This window comes from Centrocercus urophasianus, unplaced genomic scaffold (genome assembly GCF_019232065.1).
Source record: "Centrocercus urophasianus isolate 14NV4802_14NV808 unplaced genomic scaffold, USGS_Curo_1.0 seq_11, whole genome shotgun sequence".
Classification (NCBI taxonomy): Eukaryota; Metazoa; Chordata; class Aves; order Galliformes; family Phasianidae; genus Centrocercus; species Centrocercus urophasianus.
This window is the reverse complement of record NW_024884253.1, coordinates 79,985,705-80,008,090: the sequence shown is the minus strand read 5'-3', so window position 1 is coordinate 80,008,090 and position 22,386 is coordinate 79,985,705. Positions and strand designations below refer to the sequence as shown.

At 38.3% G+C, this 22,386-nt stretch overlaps 1 protein-coding gene across 1 annotated transcript in view; it reads left to right on the top strand.

The window, feature by feature from the left end:
• LYRM4 (LYR motif containing 4) overlaps positions 1-22,386 on the top strand; it is an 80,848-nt gene that overhangs the window by 12,958 nt on the left and 45,504 nt on the right. The window contains exon 2 of the mRNA XM_042836592.1: positions 9,067-9,187. Coding sequence (XP_042692526.1) covers positions 9,067-9,187 — 121 coding nt within the window. The remainder of the gene's footprint in view (positions 1-9,066; positions 9,188-22,386) is intronic.

Below are 22,386 nucleotides of genomic sequence, written 5' to 3'. Positions count from 1 at the left end.
TTCTCAATAGAAAAAGGTGGTGGGTTTGTTGGTTTTTTTTTTTTTTTTTCCCTCTCCACATAGCATAAGACTAAGAGAAAATATTAAGAGGCTGATTGGAAAACTTGAAAAATTACTGGCCTTTCCCTTAGCTTTATCTTCACCTTTAACTTTAACATCTGGACTTTATGTGGTTAGGTTTAACAAATTAAATAGAAGAAAATACAGAAAGACAAAACATAGCTTTTCAATTACTGCATTCATGACGTTAAAAAAAAAAAAAAAAATCTGTGTTTGTTTCTTGTTTTTCTACAGAGCCCCTGATACCATCATCACAATAGTTTGTTCCTGAGTTCCTTGAAATGTTTTGTGTGTTGTTCAAAGGCACTATATTTGCAATCCCAAATTTCTAATAATAATGTCCAATATTCTGTAGGCAAAAAGTAGAATGGTGATCTTGTTATGCATCCCAAATTGATTATTTTTTTTTTTTAGACTTTAGATTTGACTAATGAGCTCTGCATATATTAGAATTTTCTGTGCTGCTTAGTATTACATTGTAATTTCAAATATCCATCATTATTGTCAAAACCGTGTTGCAAATTTGTTAAGCTAAACGTGCAATGCTTTGCTGTAAATTAGGGAAGGTCAGTGAGCCATATGGTGATGGGAGGTCCAGTGGGGAATCTTTGTCACTACTGACTGTGCTTTAAGAAACAAAGACCTTCAGATAAGCTGTAAACATCAAAGAAATGGATGAGAGGATAAAATATGGAGAGGAATGACAGACTTTTGAATCATGTAACTTCTAGTGAATTATCTGTAAGCAGACAACAGGGGAGTTTGTTATTTTGTATGGATTGTTAAGGGTTCTGATTGGTAAGGGATACTCTTGGTTTATTGTTTTCTTTGTCATGAGATCATTAGATTGTCTAATTTCAGTATGATTTCCATTACTAGATTCATAGTGAATCTATGATATTTAAACAGTTAATAGAATTTGAGGATTGCCTTTGCCAAGTAAATCTTCTGAGTGTCTGTTTTTTACTCTTAATTGTTAGTTTGTCAAAAGAACCAGTCAATCAACTCCTCAGAAAACCTTCAGAAAACTGTCTTTAAGTCTGTCATAATTCAAGGTATCTCGGTTGGTTGTAACTTTAAACCTGTACGCTATCAACATATTTCAGGTACTTGATTTCTTCCCTCTTTTTTTTTTTTTTTTTTTTTGGTCCCCTCAAGGAATTGGCATTTTTGTCACTTCTGTATTAAAGGAATAATATTGACTACCGTAACTGTATTTGTTAAATCTAAGTCTTAATTTCAGAAATGCTGACAAGTAGGAAATGCTTCCAGCCAGTGAGGCTGCTCAGTACCTTCTTGGTTTCTAAAGGAATGGTTAGCGTTGCCAAGAACTACAGTATGGCTGACCATTTCTTGGTTATCTATGTCACTAACCAGATGATTTCTCTTTTGAATGAAAGGCAATCCCTAGACAGCAGTAAAGAGAGAAATTTTGGCAACAGTGTGAGACTGAAACTCTAGTGTTTCTGGAAAAATACAATGGAATTTCTAATGGCAGTTCACAGCAGGCTAGCCTTTTATTAAGAGCTGCTTAGAAATAGTATAACAAATGGAGTAGTATACATCTATCCCAAGAAGGAGAGAAATCAGCTTTGTCAGGGTTTGAGTTTGCATTTCCAGGCATTTCTTGCTTGGTAATTGGACTGCTCAGCTGCCCTGATATCCTTATGAAGAGGTGCCAGGATCTTGGGTGGTGAAGGCTCAGCAGAGAAATATTTGTCATTTGAGGCCATCAGGATGCTTTTCATCTGTAGCAAATTCTGCTTCTAGTTCCTGTAGCACATCCCCGCCTTGTGCCTTGTTAACTGAACAACTTATTTGATTTGGTCCTTCAGTGGTAACCCCCCTTTTTAAACTGCTGCTGCAGTATAACATTGCAGTTACAACTCCAGTTAAGATTAAAAGATCTCTTTCATTTGGACATCTTCCCTTTTTTCTTTTAACCCCAACCTTATGAAAAGCACTCCCTTCTGCAGAGATTCTTTACACTTACAGTTAAGCCAGTAACTACTTTTATTTTTAGAAGTATAGCAACAAAAGTGAATGTTTCAAAGAACTGTGGAAATAGTCGTAGGAACTATGAATAGCAGTGGTAGTATTCTGGGGACATAAAGATGTTTGGGTCATCTTTATTGATGACCTGGAGGAAGTAAATAGTGCATATTCATAAACTTTGCAGGTGACTCTGCGCTGGGCAATGAATTAATGCAGATGAGTAGGGCTGCCATCCAGAGGCACCTGGGAAGTCTGAAGGATAGACCAGCAGCAAAATTCAGTGAGGGCAAATGTGAAAAAAATGGCAATAGAACAGTGTGAGGGCAGAGCAGCTGGAGAGCAGCTGTGCTGTGAAGGGGCAGGGTTTCCAGCAAACGGGGCCTGAGCAGCAAGAAAGACCAAGAATACCCTGGGCTGCATCAACAATTTCACAGCCAGTGAATGGAGGGAAATGATCATCCCCTTCTATTCAGTGCTTGCTAGGCCATATCTAGTCTTGTCTTCCTTGTGAGATGGGGACATGGATAATGTGAAACAAGTCCAGCAGAAACCACCAAGGGATGATTGAGAGCTGAAGCACCTGCATCAGTTAGGAGAGGCTGAAGGAACTGGGCTTGTTCTTCATCCTGAAGAAGAGACAACTTTGAAGGCAACTAGTAGCAGCCTACCAGAGAACCTACAGGTGCTGGGCAGGAGAACATGAGACATAAAGTATAAAATAAAAAGAATTTATCAGGCTGGCTGATGTGTAAGGATGCCTTACGCAAGGATGTGTAAGCAAGCCATCATGTTACCCAGAGGAGTGGTCGGATCACCATCCTGGTTTTGAAGCCCTGAAAAGACGGAGCACCGAGGGACATGGTCTGATACCGTTGCTGGCTTCACCAGAAGGTGGGGCTGGAGGTCTCTCCAGCTCCTTTCTGACCGAAATGGTGCTATGACATCTCCCTCTAGACCGGGTTGCTCAGATTCCCACCAGCCTGGCCTTGAATGCTTCCAGGAAGGGGACATTCACAACCTCACTGGGCAGCCTGTACCACTGATTATTAGTAATACTAGTAGTTCCCATTTACTACTGATACTAACAAAAATTTAAGGTGCTAATTCGTTAGTAACAGTGGCAAAGTCTGAAAATTCATATCACTCCTGCCATAAATTAATACATGTTTCAATCCAATAGATTGAAAGGGAGGAGGTAATAAGAAAATACAGTTAGTGAAAGGAAACAATTGCCTTTTACAGGAAGAATCCCTCACTATGATATTTTTTATTGTATATCGTTCTCTCCCTTCTGCACATTATCTAGTTAAGTAAAAGCACAGTATACTTTTGTTTCAGAATATTTAACTACTGTGGACTTGCTAGAGATTAGATGCTGATCACTCACCTTTTTTGTTAAATGCAACTTAAGCCAGAAAGGAAAAATGCATTTTAATTTATTCCTATTTCGAAAATCTTGAGTGACAGCAGCTTCCCCAATGATGTCTGCTTTATTTGCTCAGGTTGTGCATCACAGTCCTCCTCTTCTGTCTTTGTGTGAGTACTCACTGACTAACAAATCTTAATAGCCATAGTGTTTAGCTGTGTGTTGTCTTTAACAACTTTAACTGTGATGTGATCAATTAATAGATTTTATTTGTATGCTGTTGCCAAGAGGAAATATCAACATATGTAAAGCTGTCTTTGAAATAGGACTTAAAACTGAAGTAGGGTGTGATACTGGTAAATGCGAAGTGCTGCTGAGTTTTAACATTATTGGGCCAGATTTATTTTGAAGTTATAATGCTTCAAAAGTGCAGCTGCACAGTTCTCAACCTTTTTTCTTACATTCCAGTTTAGTGGAGCACAAAGGTACAAGAGTGAGGACTTGGAAAGGAAACTGTTGGGGTTTTTTTATAATTTATTTTCTAGTTAGACATCAGATTAGATAAGCGAACACTTCGGAAATAAAGTGCCTAAATTCCCAAGCAGCATTTATTTTCTGAAGTAACTCTGTTGTGATTTTTTTATTTAATAATCATTGTTTCAGACTTCATTTCTTGTAGGCTTTGTTTTTATGGGGCATGATGTTAGGCTTTCAATTGTGCTTCAGGAAAAGAAAAAGGGGCTCTTGGAGCATTAGGAGAAAGACTTTCCTAATTGTAATTTTGTGGGTTTTGCTGTTATTTCAGGGACATTGTTGTCTCTTAACGTTAGCAGATAACGCTCACTCCTTTAGAATCTGTCTTAATGCCTTGACATTGTTGTCACATTAAGCCCCATCTATATTCTTTTCTAAGTTGCTCCAAAAGTAATGCCTCCTATTTATTTCAGAGGGTGTACAAAGAGGACAATAATGCAATTTGGTAGAGCAGATTCTCAGCCACAAAACATCTCTTTTCAACAATCACCATCATTGTTTATGCATTTTTGCCAGTGACAAACAAGAGCCTGCATGCCACACTCATAAAAATCTGCACCTGTGGAGATGACCCGCTGTCATTACTGCTGCTGCAGAAATGCACTACTTACCACCTCACTGTGCTCACATCCATGGTTGGTCTCCAGAAGCATTCATTTTATGTCACTGGGTGCCATTTTTTCTACATGGAGAAATTTAATTCCACACCTTTGCTTCATACGCACTTCCATATCAGATGCCAATTTGTCAGACTGCCCCTCTGTTGCCATCTGTCCCACAGCAACAGAATGTAACAGAATACTGATGGGAAGGTACAAGCTCTACTGCCATACCACCAACATCTGCCTCTGATGTTGTGGGCCAACATCATAAAATATAGGAGGTGTTACTTTCAGAGCAGCTCTACTTGTGCAAATTCATTACCTTGTGTAGCCATCCACCTGCAGCAGCTTTGGTCTGAAGCCATTGTAGTGAACTTTGATTACATTACTTTGAATTAATTGGGAGTTAATTGTGCGGTGGATACATGTAAGTAGGGATTGTAAAAACTCTGCATGTGTGCACATAAGAACTGCTGAAGTGAATATATTGAACTATACATTCTTGCTTGCATGCTGTTATCACTAGTTAGCTGGGAAGTCTTCACATAGGATACAATCAAAAGTGCTTGCATCAGGAACGGTGTTGCCAGCAGGAACAGGGCAGTGATTGTCCCCTGCGCTCGGCTCTGGTGAGGCTGCACCTTGAGTACTGTGTCCAGTTTTGAGTCCCTCACTAAAAGGAAGACATTGAGGCCCTGGAGCGGGTTCAAAGAAGGGCGACAAAGTTGGTGAAGGGTCTGGAGCACAGGGCTTATGAGGAGCGGCTGAAAGAGCTGGGATTGTTCAGTCTGAAGAAGAGAAAGCTCAGGGGAGACCTCATTGCTCTCTGTAAATACAGGGAGCTGGGGGTTGGTCTCTTCTCTTGTCTAACTAATGATAAACCTAGAGGGAATGGCTTCAAACTGCACCAGGGGAGATTTAGGCTGGACATTAGAAAATACTGCTTTTCTGAGTGGTCAGGCAGTGGAATGGGCTGCCAAGGAGGTGGTGGAGTCACCGACCCTGGAGGTGTTCAAGGAACGTTTGGATTTTGTTGAGGGACATGGTTTAGTGAGATCTATTGGTGATAGGTGGATGGTTGGACTGGATGATCTTGAAGGTCTTTTCCAACCTTGGTGATTCTGTGATTCTATTAAGACCTCAGTTGGCTTGATGACAAAAAGGAAGGGGTTTAGAATCATAGGTAGAATTGTAGAATCTTACTGCATCTTTTAGCTGTTCTTTAGTATCTGTTTCCAGAGAATGATAAGAAAAACAGTAGATTGTGAAGTGTACTTTGAGTTTTCATTTGTAACAATGTTTCTTAATGAGCACTCTTGCATTTCTAGGACCTTTCCCAAAGGTGGAGAATCTGCTTGTGTCTGGTGTAGGCAGGATTGCTTTCCCATTCTAGTTCTCTAGGGAGCTCTCTCATTGCCTCTCCCTGAAGAGTGCAGTTAATTATCTGCTTTGCTTAGCTTCTCTAACAGAGGGAACTATCATGCACTGCACCCAGCTGAATCAGCACCGCTTTATGCTGTCCTCTTTCTCATTGCTAATGCTTATCTAGTCTCATGCAGAGCCAACTGAGCTCATCAGTATAGGAAAATAGTAATAAATGTATGTTTCTTACTCACTGTACCTTGGGCTTCTGTCAGTGTGTCAAGTAGGACTGGGTCAGACCTGGATCAGACACTGGGCTGGCATCCATGAGTTCTGCAACTGTCTAACTTTATAGTACTATTTCTATTCATTTCTCCCTGTCTTCAAGAAGTGCTGTTTTAAGTTTGATTTTTGTTAGATTCTATGAAGATAGGCATGCATTGTTCACTACTGGCTGTGCCTTCAAAAGGTACACAATTGTTTTTTGGTGTTTATGTTTACCAAACTGAAAATACCCATCATAAGGGGAGTTGATCAGCTGACCAGTCTCTCTTCATCACCCAGAAATCTGGGAGAGTAGTGCTCTTAACAAGACAGATATGTCTGAAGAATTAGGTTCGTTCATACCACATATGTGTTTGCAGCATGTTGCCAGGTGCGTTACTGTGTTTACAAAAGAAATTGGTTGTTCATGGACTTGAAGCCACATTAGTACTAGGTTTTGATATATACTCTATTCTTGAACTGTGGAGGGCACTGGTACTTCAAACTGATGCTGCTTCCCAACTCAAGCTTATAGAATGTGGGGAAAAATGGGTACTTTACTGTACAGTCAAGTATAGTATCTGGTTGGAGCTCTGAGTTCAGCTTTTCCTTATGTTCAGTGGCACTTTGAATCTAACCTTAGTGAAGAGTAGTACTGTGATATAGAGCTGTTCTTTGGAGCACATTTAGAATATACTGGAAGTGTAACGATTAAGCTGGAGAATTGTGTTTAAGTGTCTGTGAAACAGCTTCATTTGAGTGTTTACATTATAAAGATTTAAAGATATTCAGAGGAAAAACAAAGCAACATGTTTCCTATCTATGGTCAGAAACTATCAGACCAGTTTTTTATTACATTTATTTTCTTTCTCAGTGGCTGTTGGATGTAGTGACAGAAAGAGGGAGAAAACAGAACAATTAACACACCATATGTACAAATTGAAAAATACAGTCTGTAGGTGTGTGCTGAATAAGAATTTACTTGAGTTCCATCTATTTTTCTTTCTTCTTAAGATACCATACCCATTTGTATTGCATTTTGGAAGACTTGCTCCCAATAATGGATGCTTGCTGTTTTATTGTTGATTGCTGTTCTTTTCCTTTTCCTTTAAGCTAAGAAAACAATTTATGTTAAGACCTTGTATCTTTTGTCAGTCCTTCCTTTCTTGCAGAAAATATTATGTTTCTGCACAGTTAAACCCTACATAGATATGTGGGATGATTTGAAATCCATCCATTATCAAGCAACAAAATTACACTGCCTCTTAATGACTTGGAGTTGTTTGGGGTTTGGTTTTTGTTGTTTCGTTTGTCGTTTTTTTTTTTAATCCTAGGAGAAAGCAGCTTCCCCTTCAAATCTTTCTAGGACACCAGCTGCAGATGAGAATGAGCTTCCATTTTTAATACATTCTATTAGCTTCACACATACAAACGCTCGCTCACTCGCACACCCCAGTGTCACATTATAGGTGAACAGGCCCTAATTAAAAGCGCACACCATCTGCCGGTGTGTGGCAGCAGGGTGGGACTCCATAACCATCCTGGTTCTTGTGATTGAAATGTATTATTTATGAGCTCAAAGAGAAAATATGCCTTTTGGCTGATGGTGCCTGCATTAGGAGCTGGAGAGCACCATCTAATGGCATGGAGTGACACTATCTGGTGATCCTTCATTTTCTTCCTTTCCCCTTCTCTGTAGCCTCCGCCAATTTTTATTTAATTTTTCAGTATAGTGTGTGGGGTTTTTCATGATCATGTTCAAAGCAATTTTGCATCTTATGTTTCACTTGTACACAGGATTGAAAACAGTTGTTGAAACATTGCACTAATAGTGGTGTTGTCAGCACCTTTTTTTACTTCTAGTGCCCCACACAGGGTTTTACTTTCTGTATTAAAAGTAGTACTGACCAGGTAGTAGAGAAGTAGAATGTTAGCAAGATAGCTGAGCAAAAGGCCAGTTCTCCTTCTAACAAATGTGTAACAAAAAGTATGCACTGCTGAGTCTGAAAATTTTGTTTTATTATTGAAATGGGCACTGTTTTTTATTAAGCAATACTCTGCAAACTGCATAAAGGTTCTTACTGGCTTCAGATGAAACAGGACAATTTCAGAGGTGACTACACGTTTGGATCTTCCTCTCTGAAAGGAGAAATCAAAAGCTCTCCCTGCTTGCAGAGATCATGTGTGTTACTGCTTGTGAGTGATGAAGTGGTTGAGGAGGTATTGGACTGCAAGTTGAAATATGCTTTGTGAGGAGAAGGAAGGAATAACAAAAAAGGAGCCCTTTTTGGTATGGTCAATCCATGATTCTAGCTGTGACTGCCAGATTGGAAAGTCAGAACTGGTAATAATGTGTAATGCATGTAGCAGTTAGCACTGAGAGCTCCAGAGCTCTAGGAATAAAAGTAATCACACTGATGAAAAATCACTTGGGGTATGATTTTTTTTTTTTATTCTTGTTTTGTTGCTGTTGCTTTTTGGGGTTTTGTTTGTTTTTAATATTCTTGAGCTTTGCATTAACCAGACTGGGGATGCAATAATATGTTTATGGCAGAAAAAAGCAGAGCTGTAGGGACTGATTTAATGGGGATTTGGAACGAGATGATCTTTAAAGTCACCTTCAGCCCAATACATTCTATCATTCTGTGACTTGACTGATATGGAAAGTGTGAGGATTTCCTACAACTTTCAGTAAAATTACTTTTTTTTTTTTTTTAATGTGGTCACTGTTTCTACTCCAACAAAATTCTAAATACAAATATATATTTTGAAAAAAGCACATGTGTACATTTATTGAACTAATTCAGTATGTTTTATGGCATGTTGAAATGTCATAAAACTGTGGCACGTTTGTAAACATGTTGTCTTGTTGTTTATATTTAGGACATACGCCATCAGAAGGATAAGAGACGCCTTCAGAGAAAACAAGAGTATAAAGGATTCTGCAAAAATAGAAGAACTAGTGAATAAAGCAAAAGAAAACCTGGAGATTATTCATCGGCAGGTACATTTACTTCTGTTATTTTATCTAAGAGTTGTATACATCTTATTGAACTGGCTTATGCTATTATAGGTGGAAAAAATAGGTCCTTGTGCAAAACATCCCTGGATGAACCATAGTTTTTGTATGTCTGGGTTTGGGAGGATGGAAAGGATTCATTTATCCACTGTGGTTGCAATGGGGAATTTAGGGATGCTTATTCCAGTAGCCTGAAGATAAAAATTTGTATGTCTTGTGTTATTTTTTCAGCTGTTTATCTTACTATCTTTGTGTTCCTCTTTACTCTGTTCCTCTGTTCTGCCCTCAATTTCCTTTGAATCTTTTTTCTCTAGCTCATGTATATTATGTAGGTCACTTCAAAAGCACTGCCTCCTGTTTATTTCCACAGAAACTGCAACGGATACAAAGAGCACAATAAGGCTATTTGATAGAGCAAATTTTCAGACACAAAATACCTTTCCTCACTGATCACCACCATTAGCTACATATTTCCACCAGTGATAAAAGAGAGCCTGCATGCCCCACTAGTAAAAGTCTGCATCTGTGGAGGTGGCCCACTGTCACTGTTGCCACTGCTGAGATGCACCGCCCACCGTCTCACTGTGCTCACCTCTACTGGTTGGTCTCCAGAAGCATTCAGCAAGCATTCATTAAATGTCAGCAAGTGCCATTTTTTTCCACTTGGAGGAATTTGATTCCACACCTTTGCTTCTTCCACACTTCTGTGTCAGATGTCATTTTGTCAGACTACCTCTGCTGCCATCTGTCCCACAGCAACAAAATGTAATGGAATATTGATAGGAAGGTTCAACTTCTACTGCCATACCACCAACATCTGCCTTTGATGGCTTGGGCTGACATAATGAAATATAGGAGATATTTACTTTCAGAGCATACTTTCACAGATATCCATTCCTTATTCCTTGCATCACAGTTTTATAAGTGTGGCTGTGACAACCTCTCCACGTAGTCTTGCCTTCTCTGGCTGCTTTTCCCCAGCTCCAGATACATTGTTTGTGCAACATCAGAACATGAAAATCATAAAGCGAATTAAGTAAATGCTGACTAAATGTATTTCCAAACAGGGTGATACGTTTTTCCTGGAAAAAAGTTGAGTCACTGGCAATACTTTTCTCTGGCATGGTCTGAGTAGCTCTAGTAGTATCTCTGTCCTTTCCACTAGGTACCATATTTAGATAGGAACTTGAATAGGCAATATATGCAGATCCGTTATGCAGAAAAGTAAGCAGACAGGAGAAAATCATAAACAAGTAGTGAAAGATAAGAATGTAGAGAGATCAATTCTGCCACTTGCAGAACTTTGCATTATAGTAGTAACAGTTTATGGAGATGGGGTCTCCCATAATGAAATGCTATAGATAAGGTTCGTTTGGAGTTTTAATTAATAAAATGTCAACGTGTCAGAAAATTTTTCTGGCTGTGAGTGAAAATATAAACATAACTTTGATAAGTTGGAAGAATGTTAGTGAGGCTGCTATGGTAACTATATTGCTGTGAAATGGGTGACTGATGTGGTAATACATTTTATTTATGGTTTTAAATGTTGTTACTAGGACCTACGGGCACAACTTTTTCGTAAGAACAAGCTCTTTCTGAAAAGAGTTCAATGTCAGGATATCAGAACACTACAAACAGGTGAAAGTACCAGTCCTTTGTAGCTAACTGGGATGTGGGAATGGTTCATAGCATATTAACTTTCGGGGTACCACAACCTCATACAGGTAGAATTTGATTCTCTGTATAAGCCTAAACAAAAAGACCAGTTCGAAGTTAGATGGTGGGTAAGTCCTCCTAAAATAGAAGCTTTCATCCTTTTTCCTTTAAGAAGACATGATTCTTTCTATTCATCTCAGCTGTAATAGATCTGGGACAGATTTTAAAATAGAGCTTAACTCTTCTGCACGAATCTTGTGAACATAGAGATTATCTTGTTACTGTAGATAGTGGAAAAAGTTTTCTAAAACAAGAGTCTTGATGGAGGAAACTCTTTCTCCTCTATGGTGTGCATCTTGTTTCAAATCCTATGAATTTTTGTTTTACCCTAAAGATCATCATTCATTATCAGATATTTCAATTATCTTCAAAAGAGTAGGAAGAAGAGGCAGGCCTGATTGATCTGTTGATGTTACACACAGTTGCTGTTTGTTGTAAAGGAGTAGTTGTGCTATAAGAACACTTTGCATTCACTTGTTGATAGTAAACATGCATAAGACACATGTATGTGCCAGTACTTACAGACATAGCTTTAACAACCATGTCCATGACCAACAGGTAATATCATAAACCTGTCTGTTATGCAATGATAAAAGTATAATATGTTAATCAAGAGCATGACAACAATAAAAAAAAAATAGACAAGACTAGAATATTTTCTCTTATGAAGGATTCTGCTAATTCTACTGGCACAACCATTCTAACGTGCTACTTTTTTCTTCCACTTTGCTACTTAATCAAATAAATATTATAGTACATACTGTAATAAATGTTTCTCAGTTCACATTAGAGAAATCTTGAAGAGCCATATTTCAGTTTACAGTGTAACATACAATTCTTGCTTTAAAATGCTTTATGTGTAGGTGTGAATCTTTCAGCCAGGAAGACAATCAGAAACAGTAAAGGCATGTGGGCTTCTAGTATGCTTTAGATTCAAGTTCCACTGGGGTTTTCTGAATATGAAAATCTCCATGTATGTATTTTATCTTTACAAACATATAAAACTTGTGCTTAGGGTGAATATATTAAATACATTATAAACTGTTGTCAAGCAAATGGCATTGAATACCTACCTTTATGAATGTGGTTGTTCCTTGAAGGACGTCTTTGTCACTATGATGTAACCAGAATAATGCAAAAGGGCTTTGGTTATTACTAAAGCCAGAAGTTTTTCTAATTGAATTCAGTAATTGAAGGGGTTTCTCCCATGTGCAATATGTATCTGCTGAAGAAGTTTTAAATTGGATCACATTTTTGTATCATTCCATGTAATGATTGTAGCAAAAATGCACTTGAAAGATGAGGAATGATAGAGACTTCAGCACAACTTTCACATTTTAACACTGCTAAAATTGAAACTTACGTTAAATTATTTCATGTGTTGCACTACTAGAAGATTTCCAATTTCAAAGCAAGAAACGTGCTTCTGTAATGTATGTATTTGTTGGAGTCAAAACAGCAATGTAAGGCAGAGGAACGTTTTGCAAAAAATGATCTTATAAAGGAAAATGAGTTCATCAAGATAAATTTTGAGCCATGAGTTCCTTCAAGGCTTCCTGAAGCTTTGGTTACAACATTTTGGTTTTGCTCAGTCATTCCTTCACCCAGCAGTGTACCCAAAGAAAAGTTTTTCTAATACATAGAGAACTATTGTTCTTTGCAGAATTTCTATAGTGAGTCAGAGTTGTACAATATTCTGAGTTGGGAGGGACCCATGAGTGTCTCTTAAAAGTAAACTTTTCATCAGAACTATAGTATACTTAGAATCAAATTTCATATTAATACGTGCTTGCAGATCATTTAATCATGCAGATTAAATGTGGGGGCAGAAGAATCATTCTTGTGCTTTGTTTAATTGAAAATATAAGTAATGATGTCATCTGACATTATTAAGAGTTTATATTTGAAACTGAGCATAACATAGTGTGTTTTTAAAGGCACAAGCAAGAATAAGATCTAGTGAGCATTTTTTGCTAGATTTGGGATTTATTATGATGTAGCACATTTTGTTATTGCTGACTTTTCATAGCGTATCAATAGAAATTAAATAATATCTCACCTAGTTGACAATTTGTTGTTACTCTAAAATCAAATTTATATTCACTTTACATTCTAATTTATGGTTTAGTCATCAGAGTGACCACTGAAGTGTAAGATTCATAAATAACTGTTTGAATCAGCCTAGTGGGAAATGTGAAATAGTGACAGATGACTGTCATTTTCTTCGTGTCAGTCACTGTTCAATTTACTTGAATGTTATAAAAATAGCTTTATAAAACTGAAAAGCATGGAGGAACATTAATCTCCACCATAGCCCTCCTCTGCACGTTTTGATTTTAAAAATAGGGTTGCTAAAGGAATACCTCTGATTCTTAATGTAGTTTATGAAGATCATGTGCTCGTGTGTTTAACTGTGTAAACAGCACCATTTATGGCATCCTCCCTTTCAAGAAGGGAGGTGACTGTGTCTGAAATGCACAGTCTCAAGTAGAAAATTTTTTTTTTAAGGTTTCGGGACAATTCTTTGGTGTCCTTAAGAATGAGTATTATTGCAACAGCCATTCCTAGCCATCTAGTATGGAGTCGTTTGTGAATTTCTGTCACAGTTGAAATGTGAGAGGCGGGAGACTTTGCCCTGAAATGTTATCAGTTGTACCATTTTTGATACCACGTAACTGCAAATGAGAGATGCAAATCACTTTTCACAAATCTTTGGCACAGAAGTGTTAGCCAGTCAAGACACAAGGATCTCGTTCCTTTGCAGCTGTTCATGGCTGTGTTCTAAGGGCAGAGACGGACAAACGTCCTCACTGGCATAAGTTGTCCTTCCTCAGGCTTGACTTCTCTTTTGGCTTCCTTCAGATGTGTAGAAGATTGAAGGAACGTGGTTTCAAAGTATGAAAACTTTATTAAAAAGGCTTCACTAATGATAATAAATGTTAAGTGCTAGCAGCCTTTTGGATGTTATAAGTTCATTTCTAATCCTCGCAATATTATTTTATTATAGTAACTTTATCTCTGTTTAATGAAATCCTTCGTGACTATGTCTTGATGAAAGTCCGTGTCATAGTTAGTGTAAGATTTAGGTTTCATATTCTTTTACTTCTTCATATTTGGCATCTCCAGTAAATATGGTTGAAATGGTTTTGTTTTGAACTCTCTGCATTACACTTGACCAACCTGATAGCCTTCTGTGATGATGTCATTGGCTGGGTAGATATGGGGAGAGCAGTGGATCTTGTGTACCTTGACTTCAGTAAGGCATTTAGCACAGTCTTTTACAACATTCTTGTTATGAAACTTAGAAAATGTGGGATAGATGAGTGGGCAGTGAGGTGGATCGAAATGCTGGCAGTGACGTTTAGCTATATTCAAAATGGTTGGCCTGAACTTCTTTTACTTCTCTTACTTCTCTTACTCCTAATCTGGTGTGATACAAGTAGTCAATTTTTAATTGCTTTAGCACCTAATGAGTTCCCACTTGATTGGTTCCAAACTTATGCTGGAATTAGTCAGCTGACTTAGGATAGTGGAGGCATCAGGGGAATTGTTCTGTGGGCTGATTTTGGTTTTAATTCCAAAGATCTTTTGGTTGATTTTTTTTTTTTTAAACTCTTCTCATAGTCATCTAGTCATTCTAAGACAGGGATTGATGATATCTAGCTTTTAGTAAATGATACATAAGAGCCTGAAGCTAAGTGCAGTGAGGCATTGGAACAGGCTGCCCGGAGAGGTGAATGCTTTGTCCCAGGAGACACTCAAGGTCAGGCTGGACAGGACTGTGCAACTTGATGTAGCTGTAGATGTCCCTGTTCATTGCCGAGGAATTGGACTAGATGGCCTTTAAAGATCCCTTCTAACTCAAACAATGCTGTGATTTTAAAACTGAAGTGGGGAGGCATCAAATTCACATCACTTTTGTATTCCAGGGTAAGGAGGAATGCTTTTTTTTGGGGGGGGGGAGGAGAGGGGGTCCATTAAGGTTTTGGAGGGAAGAAAGGGTGAGAAGCAACAAGGAAAAAACTGAAGTAGGAGTCACTTGGAAAAAAGGTTTGGTAAATTTGAATTGGAGCACAGGTGACTTGGAGTTTGGCCCTTCACAGGACGTGCTAGTAGTGAGATCTCCTTCAAATGTTCTTCCCAAATAGCTTTTTCTCTTGGTATGTTGGGTAGTTTTGAGGACATGCAATACTTTAACAGCTGCCATAAGCCTGGAGCTGTCAGACCAGCTTAACTTCTAACACCTTGATGTGCAGGAAGTGTAGCAGACATCTTGCCCACCTTCAGGTGCTGTTGCTCTCTAGGTTACACCTGTGTGAATCTCCAGGGCAGTGTTACTCCTCATGCTCTGAGCCTACAGGCTCTCATTCATCTCTCTTGATGGAGAACAAGACTGAATTTTCACAAATTATTTTCTGTTGTTTGCGCCTCTGACTAAATTGCAAGTGGTGGCTTCTGCCTGTCATGTTAAATACAGAGGTAAGCCCTGCATTGGAAGCGCCCTTCAGGCTGCAGGCAGAGGCCTTTCAGAAGTAAGCGTGCAGTTTTGCGTCTCGGATGTAAGAGCTATAACAGAAGTGCTTACTGCTCAGCATTTGACACACACAGCAACCTTCAAAAAAAATTAAAAAAAAACATACAATGCAAGACTGTTAGGAGCAGCTTTTAAAATTTATCTTTCAGAAAAAGCTGTTATTATTTTTGTAACTTATAGTTAGCTGCTAATCTGGAGAAATTGGGGCCTTATCATAAACAATGAGTAGTTGTGTAATGTATCCAGAGCTCTGAGCATCTGATCTTGCACACACAGGAGGCTGTCTGAAGGACAGGAGGAAGACTTACTTTCTAGTGGGCAATTTGGCTTGGCAGTACATTGCATCTGATCAAATCAGTGCCAGATGCAAACATCCCCAAAGAAAAGCTTCACCATCCTGGCTGGTTGGTAGCTTCCTGAATGAGGTCGCAGCATTGATTAAATTTATGTGCTGAAAAAAGCCCCAGAAAAAAGCAAAAATCTCATTTTCAGTGAGATGTATTCATCTACCCTTAGCTTTTCGTGTTTCTTCTTGAGTTGAGTTTTAGGGCTTCTGCTTGGTAGATAATGAACGCAGCTCACAAGGATGGCTTTTGCCACTAAACATCAAGTGGGCCTTTTCCAAACAAGGTGAGTAATTGCAAACACATGCATGTCTTACTGTAAATCCTAAGCATTACCAAGAGAGGGAAGGTAAAATAAGTGCTACCCATTTTGATCAAAGCTCAGAGGACCTCTGCCACGCTCATGATCTGACTGTGATGCTGAAATGTCTGCTGTTCCGACTGGTAGCAGTGATGGCTGAGGGAGATCTCCTAGCGTTGAAAGTATGCTCAGCTTGGAGCAGTTTTCTTTTGCTTGCTTTGTGGCTTCATGGAGGTGCCGGTCTGCTGCAAAGAACATTTGTGGAAAATCCAGATAGGAGAAAGAGAAGTATGGCTGTGTTTTGTGTGTTATTTTTCAAACATGCTATCTTGTAGAACCCTTGCATACAGATTGTAGCTTGCATTCATTTCAGATGATAGATCTCTCTGGAGATCTGTGGTGGTATAACAGGGTAAACCAGTTTTAAGTATACCAAGACACCAAGGAAAGGTATTGTTGTTTTGAGGACTTCTGAAAAAAGCAAGACGTTACAGAATTATGACAAAGGTGATCTTGATTTTGATTTTCCACGGTTTTTGCTTTCTACTAACTTGTTATTCATTTATCTTTCCTTTCTGAGAACTTTATTTCCTGGTTTTGTACTACTTATTGAAAGGAGATGATGTCAGGTCCAGCAGCATCGTAACTGAGCAAGTATGCTTCCCTCCAGGAGGCATTTTGACATATTTGGTGCCGTAGGACCCCAGGACGGTGTCTGCTGCTCTTGAACTTGAGTCTGAGGTTTAAGATGGTGGTGTTGGTGTTGATGCCCCCATTGTCCTACAAGTCACCTAGACATATAGACCTGGATACAGTGTCTTTTTTTTAATGGTGTTTTTTCCAGACATGCTCAGTTATCAGTCTCTTGGGGTGTTAGAAGTAGAGGTTTTCTCTTTACAGCTTATCAAGGGCTAACTTCTGTGTGTTAGGTTAGCATCGAACGTGGTGTCTGTCACTAATACCATTTAAGTGAATTTTACAAGCAAGTAGATTCACAGTGGTCTAGCTTTATTTTGGCAATGCACATAAACATGAGTGTAGCCTTCATGCACGGCTCTTTCAGATAACGAAGCTCTATCATGGACGCATTAATCAAGGACATGTTATGTTTGAATTTTTGATATGTGATGTTGTGATGAAGGCCCAGCTTTTGGGAAAGAAGTTGCTATATTCCAACATCAGTACAGATCTTGGAAGTCTAAGCACAGAAGTTTGTTTTCTAGATGAGAAGTTTAACTAGTGTTTACGCAGTCTCCTTGGTGTACTGGTGCATTGCTGCTGTATTTCGCTCTGTGCTTTCTGAGGTGAAGGTGTTTGGGGTTTTTTTTGAGTTTTGTTGTGAGGTGGTGTTTTTTTTGTGCATGTTCTTTTTTCCTCTGGTCATTGAAAGCTGTAGCTGCAGTGCCCTTCATCTTGGTGACAGGCTTTATGCCAGTATATTAATTCTGCAAGCAAGTAAAAAGAATAACAAAAAGGAGGCCAGATTCTTTCAGTCACATTTAAATCGCAAACTGATTCCTGTCTGGGATATGTCAGATGTAAGCTTCACCCTCCAAGGTATGTATATCTGAATGTCCTTCCAAGACTTCTCTCTGTAGAAAGTGAACTATTCCTAAGTAGAATTTTGAGCTCACCTTTATAGAATGATCACCATTAGAATGTACATAAATACGTACTTGGAAACCTATTGTGTATCCTGTAAGCAAAGTCTTGTCCCTCACCAGGGCAGCTATGAACACTGCAGTATGGTGGCTAAATAATGTTTAGTCTTCCTTTCATGAGTGTAATTTGCTAGCTGAGCTGTTCCTTTGGTAATTTTTAACTGTATTTTTATCAGCGCATCATTAATGACAACATTACAAATGACCTAATCGCTTAGCATTTCATATTAATACGCATCTTGTTTGTAGTTGTGTTGTTTTTTGTAGTTGTTGACCCAATGCTTTGGTTATGTGTTCAAATGATCTTAATTTTAATTGAAAGTACGTTTTGTCTCACAGCAGTCTAATTTCTGTGCACATTTGTCAGTAGTGAATACTTACTGAGGATGATTGCTCTCTAACTGCCTGTGCCAGTATACCTCTGGGAGGTTAATCAATCTTGTGCTTTTTAATTGACATCAATAATGTGTTTACATTTATCAATATTTCTTAATTGTCAACTTATAACAGTGGAACTTCAATAATAAATCATGCCAGTGGTTAACTTCATGCATTAGATTCTTAAGAGTCTCCACAAGCAGTTTGACATGTTGTAAATTGCTTTTGAATGATTCGTATGTATGCTCAAGGGGGAAGAGGAGAAAAAAAATGATATGTAAGGTCATGTGGTGTAGAGTAATACTGAAGTACAAACCCATTGAAATAAAAGGAAAGTACTTTTACCAAATGTAAAGTACGCTTCATGGCTTAAACAAAAGTCTGTTCAAACTGCTAGTTTTACTAATGTTACAATTTTGTGAGTGTGGCAGTAGCTGTACGTTTGTTGTGCCTTCCAAGGGACTTGTCAGGGTGAAGTGCTTCTCTGCTCTCTGCAGCACAAGCCATGTAAAGAGCAGGGAGAATTGCTGGTTCTTCTACTGTTCTACAGAAGCAGCAGTGCTTTCTCTGAGACCAAGACGTGATTTTAGCTATGTGTTTCACCATGCGCCTGGCCTTAAGGTATTGATGTGGAGAAGGAGGTAACTTCTGTTTAGATTTAAGCTTATGCTTGAGGACTTTGGTGCATTAGGACCTAAATCATTTGCCTGTGTTGCCAGAGTACGCTGGCAGCAGGAGTCAAAGCATGATCCTGATATTCTAAGTCTATACAACATCATCTATCTCAGTAGATACAGCTCTTTCATCAGCCTCACTCTTTTCTGCTACTAGATCCAAATAGCAGTAAACTGGAAGGGAAAATCTATTGAGACCAGACAGCTGGCAGGATGCTGATCACATTGTTGCTGTCAATTTGACCATGTTTTTTGGGCAATAAGACAAACAGAGAATTAAAAATCTTGTCTAATAAACCCTGAAGAAAGACTCAATAGATGAGACTGTTTTGTTTAGTTTAAGCAGAGCCATGTGATGGTATGCCAGGGTAAGGAAAGAGAGAAGCAGGGAAGCCACTATTTGTGCTTTTTATAATTTTGCTTGTCTTTTTAATTGTCTTAAAGGTGTCCTGCAGATTTTCAAACAAACTTGTATACACGTATTAAAATTAAGGTAAAACTCATTAATGTTGTTATATAAAATGAATTATTGTACTTCATTTATTTTTTGTACTGTGTGCTGAATTTTACAGTGCTGCTTGTCTTGTAGAAGAATCTGTTGACTAAACTGTTATTTGAAATACGGTATAATTAATTTGTATTCTGTGTAGAGTCAGGTGCTCCATTTGCTTAAGTTAAAAAAAGAGATTAGAAAGATAAATGCATCTTTTAGGAAGGAACAACAGGTCAGTTGAAGAAGTGCAGAAGGAATACGAGAAACACCTTTAATCAATGAAGACAGCATGAAAAGGATGTTTCTGTATCTGATGATGACAGACAATTCCCTTTTAGCTGGTATGGTAAGGAGAAAAAAAAAAAAAATAAGTGAATTAAAAATTTACCAGGATCTCTGTCCTAGGAAACAGTTTAAATGCTCAAATCTTGGTGCGAAGATCCTTTCATATGCTCAATTCAAGATCAGCCTTTCCACTGTCCTCCAGCCTTTATTGTTCTCACCTCAGTTCCATGCTCCCTCACATCGTACTCTAGTAACCTAATATGCTGTATTTCTTTGTATTTCAAATAAGATGCTGTTAGATCCTTTGGGGGAAAAAAAAAAAAAAAAAAATCAGACCCAGAGCTTTTCCTGTCAGTGTACTAAGAAACTAAGGTGTCTGTACTCTAACATCAAGGCTGGTTGTCCTTGTATGAAGGTGAAGTAAATTATTAAATGTTTTTATTGTAATGTAGCAGCCATTTTGTTGTCTGCAAATGTTAGAAGTAATTATTTAAGCTTCTCTCTCACTTTTTCAGAGTAGGATATAGCTGTCTAAGGAACAAAATTACAGAGGTCAGCAAGCCAAATCACATTAAAGCAAAGATGTTTGCAAAAGGTAAAGCTATTCAGAAGACAAAATCATTTGATGCTTTCTCTAGCATGGCAGATTAAGTACATTTGTGTTCTGTATCAAAGTTTTTGTGGTAGATTGCTTAATTATGGTCTATTTAGTTTCAAAACCAGACATTCTGGTGTATGGCTTGTATGGCATGTTTACTGGAGCACTGCTGCACAGGTTCTGGGCCAGGAATAGTTTGCATCTAATGTAGAAGGGTGTACTTGGGTCAGCATATCAGTGTGAGGATGCATGTCTGTAGGTAGGATCATTCCGAAGCCTGGGTGAGCCTGATAGAGGTGAGCCATTTGACTTTTTGCTTTTCCTCAGACATTCTGCATCAAGTGAATACTGAGGCTACCGAATAAGAAAGAACCATAATGAACCTGAATTGATATTCATAGGTTGCAAAAAACAGATGGCTCTTTGGTTCAAAGGGTGCCTGAGCCGAGTGACAGCAAGGATTTGTCTTTACACATATATGCTATCAGGCACTTAGGAGCTCAGGCTGCACTGGAAGTCACTCTCAGTGTAAGCTCTGAAATTATATAAGCATTTAAGAACAGGTGCTTGTTTCTCTAATAGATGCTCGTATTTGGAAAGCACCATGGTGTAAAAATAGAACTCGTGTTTGTTTTTGTCATCATTTTGATAAAGTGTAGGCCATATACGTTTCTACTTCTTTCCTAACTTTAGGTAGGAAGCAGGGTAACTTCATGTTACTCTGTACATCCTACAAATCTGAAAGCAATCTCCTTCAGAAAGGAATTTCATGAGCTTTCAGTGCACTTTTCTCTTTCACAGACACTTAACGTGTGTATCTCCTGTTCTAAAGCTGAAAACTGTGTAAGGGAACGACTGGGCTTGAAAAAATATAAGCATTGCCACCACTGTGCTTGCTGGCTACAAAGGAACCTGTGAGGGCTCAGTTGATCAGGCTTCTATTGGAGGTGCTACCAATTTCAAAGGTTTTTCGAAGTTGAAAATTTGTTTGTTTTTCTTTATTTTTTTTAAATCTGTTCTGTGGAAGTTGGTTGTCAGCTTACACCTGACTCCCATCGTGATGGTAGTTGATCTGGAAGTACAGTAAGGCAGATAATTCAATGAAGGTCAAGTTACGTGTTTTATACATCCACATAAGGTAACAAAAGTAGATTGTATACTTAGTTATTGCATTAGTTTCATCACTGCTGTTTGATTTGGGGGTTTGTGTTCTGCTTTTCATTTAAATTAAGATGGAGTTCTTTATTTGACTTAGTAGCTAATGCCGTTTAAAATGTAAATAGCAGTCTTGTACCTCTGATATAGAGTGCTGTGAAGCTGAAAGAAGGAGACTCTGACCCTCTCCTACCAAAAAAAAAAAAAAAAAAAAGAAAGAAACCAGAACCAAAGAACCGAGAAAGGGTAGTAGATAGGAACAGAGGTCCAAGGTTTCCCACAGCACAGTAATGGATATGACCTTTAATATTGAGGCCTTTGGATCAAATTTAAGTTGGCATTAAAATTTTCTAATAAATTCCCTGCTGAATCTCAGTGTTTTTTTTCCTGTAATTTAATTCAATAAGGTCACAATAAAGCAAGTGCTGTCTGTGCTATTGTAATTGCTCTCAGCAGGCCGATAATATTATTGCAGGGAAGTGCCAGTTACTGTGCTTTTATTTCTTTCTTTGAGCACTCTCCTTCCTACATGCTTGCTCTCCTTGCTCTCAAGTCTACTATAGGTAGGAAATGAAGCTGTTTTAAATGCCATTTCCTTCCCATTTTAAGATGTTTTTATAGTAATGCCTTCTTTAACCTCTTCAGCAAAAAGAATAAAATTGTAGCACGAAATAGAGGCCTGTATATCTCTGCCTTAATTTTGATTCAACTTTTGTGATTAGATTTGCCATGCAGTGCTCTGATCATTTGGGCTTGATGCTTTTGGAGTTATGAAATAATAGATGTACAGCTAAAGTAGATTCTCTTGAGCATGTGGGGAGAGACACCAAATAACCATTACCCTCTGTTTCATAGATTACTGACACATTGCAGTTAAGATGTGTACTTGAGGTCCTGCCCTTGTAAATTAGTACTGGATCTTCTTACACAGCGTGACTTTCAGAACTGCATGATTTGTGTGTTATTTCTTATACAAAATGCAAATTTATACTTAGCATGCTGCTGGTAGATCTGAAACTGTTGTCTGCATTGTGAATAGATCAGC